Source organism: Hyposmocoma kahamanoa, unplaced genomic scaffold (assembly GCF_003589595.1).
Source record: "Hyposmocoma kahamanoa isolate Upper Pololo Valley unplaced genomic scaffold, ASM358959v1 88, whole genome shotgun sequence".
NCBI lineage: Eukaryota > Metazoa > Arthropoda > Insecta > Lepidoptera > Cosmopterigidae > Hyposmocoma > Hyposmocoma kahamanoa.
The window spans coordinates 3669535-3675546 of record NW_020654466.1 but is presented as its reverse complement, the minus strand read 5'-3'; the positions used below and the strand labels follow the sequence as shown (position 1 = coordinate 3675546).

At 34.8% G+C, this 6012-nt stretch overlaps 1 protein-coding gene across 1 annotated transcript in view; it reads right to left on the bottom strand.

Moving 5' to 3' along the window:
* Positions 1–1430: 1430 nt before the first annotated feature.
* LOC113235649 (glycoprotein-N-acetylgalactosamine 3-beta-galactosyltransferase 1-like) overlaps positions 1431–6012 on the bottom strand; it is a 34968-nt gene continuing 30386 nt past the window's right edge. Inside the window, exons 7-8 of the mRNA XM_026471470.1 lie at positions 5584–5738; positions 1431–1841 (exon numbers count right to left, since the gene is read on the bottom strand). Coding sequence (XP_026327255.1) covers positions 1656–1841; positions 5584–5738 — 341 coding nt within the window. The 3' untranslated portion in view covers positions 1431–1655. The remainder of the gene's footprint in view (positions 1842–5583; positions 5739–6012) is intronic.

Below are 6012 nucleotides of genomic sequence, written 5' to 3'. Positions count from 1 at the left end.
AAACTATTGCACAAAAAATTATTAAAAAAAAACTCTAATTTACGCGATGGCTTATTACGTCGTACGTTAAAACATGGCGTTTATTGCTGTCCATACTAATAATGTAAAGGCGTACAAAACTTTTTACACATGATAATTAAAATTGACTGAAAATTAATGTTTCACATACGGTAACCTATCACAAACTCGAATATTTTTCCGAAATAACGTTTGTTCGAATTTTCATTACACCGAAAACCGAATTATAACGAAACCGTTGTTCTTTCAGGATATGTTGGATGTTTATCGCAGACACGATTAGGTTCGGTTAGGTTAGGCTAAGTTAAGTTAGGTTTAAAGAAAAAACATTTTCCTCTCAAAATTACTTTCGAGGTTATGAAAATTCGAACAAACGTTATTTCTGGAAAATGTCATTTCGGACTACTGATAGGTAACCCTTATATACCTACACCGTTTTTACGTGACGTAAAAAGCGTTCGTGCAAAACAGTCCTTAAGCTTTGAGAGCATGATTTTAATAGTTCATAAATAATATACTACATATATATTCGTTTTCACTTCCTTTCGGAATGGCGTATTATCATGTTCTTAGTACGTGTGGCACACCCTGAGCACTTACATTTAAATCACCTCAGTTGTGTGCCAATAGTGTCAATGGCAGGAATCTGTAAGTTTGGTATTCCGCTAAAAGTTCGTATTCTGCCAGTGTCTTGTCACAGGCTAGCCATGACGTTACTATGCAACTGCCATTGCAATTTTTTTTATATTCTGCTCTTCGATGGCACGTCAATGACGTAGGTGTAGTTTTAGGTTAGGTAGGACTAATAATTTGACATAAAAAATACTTTTATGTCAAATAATTAGTAACCCACACTCGTATTTTAATTCCTTTCATTATGTTACACATCGAGTATATAACCAGAAATAGAGACGAAATGTAAAATTATTTGTTTGAAAATTATTCTGCCATATCATTACCGTGACAACTGCGCTCCGATTGGCTAGCCCGATTTCGAAACAATTGACGGGTCGTCAACTGTTTCACTTCAGATCGACCAGTTAACTTGAGCTTTGCAAAAAAAATTGCAAAATTACATATTTAATATTTAATTACCGATGAAATGTGATTCCGCTTGTTTTGTAATTAGAGGTTTTGCTGTTTTTCCCACACCACCGAAAAGACAGCACGGCATTGTTAGAGATATTATCTTTATTACAATAAACATAGAATATTTTTTGGAATATACGGAGACGTACACACAGGTCAGTGTGTACGTCTTCGTATATTCATATATATATATTCAGGCCTGTCTATATTTCAGTGCAAACGAGAGTCGATATTTATAAGAGCTGTATCGCTAATGTGTTACCAGGAATATAATATGGCCCTTATTTCGCCTCTATTTCTGATTATATACTCGATGCAGTCACATAAACTACTATTAATGAAAACGAAATGTATTTTCAAATTTGAAAAATCCCTTTCCTATATTGGTTCAAACGCTAAACCATGTTAGTTATGACCAAATATGTTTTATTTCTTACACATGGCTGTACCACGAACAGTTTCATAATATAAAAACTATTTTTGTCATTTCTAAAAAAATTGCTTTGTACAAAATTTTTGAACTATTAAAACCGACTTGCAACTTCCACTTATCGGCTACCAGTAACAGCCATAGTGCTAACATTGTTGCCTATTTTAACTTCTTTGTGATCTTCGATAGAGCCGTAGCTGATGCCGTAAGGTCGCAGATGGTATATCAAATAGTCTAATACATACATTTCTTGTGGCGCTACGTAATGGAAAGATACAGCGTGATCTGAACAGCAGTCAAGACCCTGCAATAGAGGTAATATAAACTTAAATTCAAATGAAATTGAAAACAAGAGTTTTTGAGTTTCTAGCTGAAGTAAGGTCGTCGTTTTTTTACTACTACACTTTGCCGATAAGCCAAATAAATTTCCAAAGCGGAGTATACAACAGTGGTATTTCACAGCTTTCTCCGATCCAGTTTGGTAGATGAGTAGACATAGATTCCCAAACTTTTACGCTCACCGCCCACTTAGGCAAGATAAAAAAGCTCCAACGCCCATCACCACAAAAAACAATTGAAAACACCTATTTTTTATAATTATTAATACAAATATATATAATAGATTCTGCCAGATTCCAACCCACGTCTTCTAGCAAACCGTGCCAGATGCCATACCAACTAAGCTACGGAACGGATTTCACGAAGTTTTTCATGTGCTTGTTTTTCAGATCTTTGTATTTGGTTTTCGGCGACTTTTCAGCCGTAGCGCCATCTATGAGAAATCTATTAAAGTATTTCGTCACCCAGTATAAATACGTATTTTTTATATTAACTCAACACAAAAAATCTCAAGAAAAAATATATTTGTAGTGTGGTTTATATAGATAATTCGGTTTTTTTCAAATGATTGCATTCCAGGACAGCGTTAAAATCCCCCAATTGCTTCCGAGGCCCCTACCGCCCCTGCCCCCCTAAGACTCTTCAGCGCCCAGTGGTAGGGATCTCTTTAGGAAACTATGGTATAGATTAACGAGTAACTCTCGATTCTAAACGAATCATTCAAAATTGGACTTTAAGCAAGTGTTCTTTAGACAAATTATGGACGGGAAAACAAAATACATCTGATAATGGCGGCGCTGTCCATAGGCAATACTGCTGTATTGTAAAATATACTGTAGAAAGAAAGATTAAAGATAATTTTTTAATATGTTTTACCCGAGGCGTAGTCGAGCTTTATGTGAGCGAAAGCCATTATTTCATACGTAACCGACTTGCGCTTCAAAAATAGGTAAAATTTCGACTCTAATGCTTATTTGTTGCGTTTAAAAAAATGTTTGGTGTTAGACCGGTGGTGTAGTATTTGCACACATATCTTTTTATCTGATAAACAGGGTGTAACAAAAAGTTTCACAATATTTCAGCTGACGATCGTAATAAATCTTTAAATTAAAATAAGGAACATTTTCACATAAATAAACACCATTTTTGCATTAAATAAAATTAAAAGTACCTTTACTAATATATTGTACAATTACTAAACTTTATTGGGTAAAAAAATCTTAACCGTCCATTTTAAAATCGCAACCCTCGTGGAAGAATGCTATAACGATGCCTTACTTTCTAAAGTCGTATCTATAAGATACGACTTTGAGAAATATATGTAATATAAATATAATAAGAGTGATTGTTCAGGAGATGGCAAAACTTTCTATTTATTTTAAATTTCTTATCAAGGGTGTTAATTTGGATGCATTACTTTAAGAGTAGATAAAAGCCAGTGTGTGAATATGAAGGAAATGTTATGTGAAATTAGTCTTTTTTTTTTAAATTAGCCTCTTTTTTTTAAAAAAAAAGGCTAATTTCACATAACATTTCCTTCATGTTCACACACTGGCTTTTATCTACTCTTAAAGTAAACCTGCAAAATTTACATATACAATCCATTTTTTGCATTTCAGTACCTTTGTGCTTAAAGATACGAGTTTATGAAAGTAAAGCGACGATAAGTGGAGTTACGTTAAACATGTTTATGCTCCGTTAGATACAGATAAACAGTACAAGTACTAAAAAACCGACCTCAAAAGTCATTCATCCCCTAGTTTGCCACCCTTAGCGGTTGAATATTTTCTTCAAATTTAAATGGGACCACTTCTGATGTACCTTCTTTCCAACAAAAAAAGAATCATCAAAATCGGTTCACAGTTTGCCGGACTTTTCGCGTAACATACATAAAAAAACATGCAGTCGAATTGAGAACCTCCTCCTTTTTTTGAAGTCGGTTAAAAATACAACCCACATCCTCTCCAATTTTTGTAACTCAATCTACAATATTAGTCGATAGAGGTACAAAATTTGAGAGGATGTGTGTTATATTTTTCTGTATCTAATGGAACAATAAAGGTTTTTGACGTAACTCCATTTAAGCTATTCTTCCACGAAGGGTGCGAAATATCACTAATGACATTCGATATATTTTAATGTATGAAAATCAGGAATGAGATTTATATGTCAATAAATAATACTGTGCATCGGATATCCAGACGTTGGGCGAGATATCATCTCTACGTGGTCGATATTCCCTTCAGGCGTACTAAGCTCTTTTCGTGAGCTTTTGTTAAGCGCACAGCCCAGGAATGGAATTCCATGCCTGCAACTGTGTTTCCGAGCACACACAACCCCGAGTATAATAAAGTGCGACTGAATAGGCATATTGTGGGCGAATTCGTTCCATCGTATTCCTATCTTTGTTCTAGGGCTACGTAATGATTAAGAACAAGTCCATTTACTTAAAAACTCTAAACTCAACTAAATCTAGAAAACTCAGTTTATTTTTATTAAATTTGTTGGTTTTTATAATTAGCTTAAATACGAACTTTTGTTGTTCACACTATACAGGGTGTCCCAAAACTCAACGTCAAGCGGGCACTGGGTGAGAGGCCAGGTTATATCAGTTCTCGGAAAAAAAAAAAAAAATCTTTGTCACTCGGGAAAGTAATAATAGCGAATTTTTGAAAATGTTAAAAATCGATACTCTAGACCACATTTAGAGGTACTGTCACCACAAATATTCATATTTTGCAGTGATTTTTTTTTAACATCATCCTTAATAACCAGGCTATTTATTGCATTCACAAATCAAACAGTAAACTACATGAATTCAGTAAAAAAAAAAAAGTTTCATTGAGTTTCATCAACAAACTATCTCACTCTATCACATACGGCCATCTCACTTACACGACGCTAAAGCCAATCTTTAAGCATACAAAAGAATTATTTATCAAAGTATGAGTTTTTTGAAACGAGGTCCATTTTGCAAAAAAAAAAATAATAGTATTTATGATGCGAAAAGTGGCAATTATTGTACCATTCTGAAATCTTGATTAGATGCGCCAACTTTTCACAGAACGTGCCATGGGTAGTATAGTACATTTTTAAAAAAATATGAAGTGTCAAAGTTAGCTGACATAATTTATGAAAGTTAAGACTAAATGAAACTTTTTTTTTTTTACTGAATTCATGTAGTTTACTGTTTGATTTGTGAATGCAATACATAGCCTGGTTATTAAGGATGATGTTAAAAAAAAATCACTGCAAAATATGAATATTTGTGGTGACAGTACCTCTAAATGTGGTCTAGAGTATCGATTTTTAACATTTTCAAAAATTGGCTATTATTACTTTCCCGAGTGACAAAGATTTTTTTTTATTTTTCCGAGAACTGATATAACCTGGCCTCTCACCCAGTGCCCGCTTGACGTTGAGTTTTGGGACACCCTGTACACAAGTTTTTGTGTTAACTTGTAATTTGTTTGTAATAATTATCAATACAAAGAACCAAAGTTTTCTAGCAAACCGTGGCAGACTCTATGCCAACTAAGCCACGGAACGAACTAGCAGACCTTACGAATTTTTCTATGTGCTTATTGCATATCTTTATTTTGGTTTTTAACGACTTTTTTACCGTAGCGCCATCTGTGAGAAATCTATTGAATATGATGGTGGTGTCTGACATTCAATAGACTTAATTCTAATTTGTTTGTTCTCACCTCATCAGTGGGGTAGTATATGTAGCTCCAGTACCAGAACTTCTTGTCTTTAGTTGGGAAAAGATGACTGCGCGGCATGAAAGGGAAGAAACGGCCGCGCTGAAGGGAGTCACGGGAATCCATCGCTTTCACGCCGATGCGGTCTAGGCAAATACCTACAAAAAAAAAAAATAAGACACGCTGTAACGAGCCTTTCTTTTAGGTGCTAACTAGTAGCTACCACAGCAAATAGCACACGTCTTTGTGCCATTTGACTGCTTGCTGTTTATTGTTTCGTTCTGCAGGTTGTGAGTTCAAGGCCCATCGAGTCGAAGAAAATTTTTCTATGTATTCGATCTTTGCATTTTTTTATACAAATGTGAGTGCGCATTTGACCTCCTTCTCACTTCGTGGAAAGTGACGATGAGGTCGACGATGGAGCAGGCACAC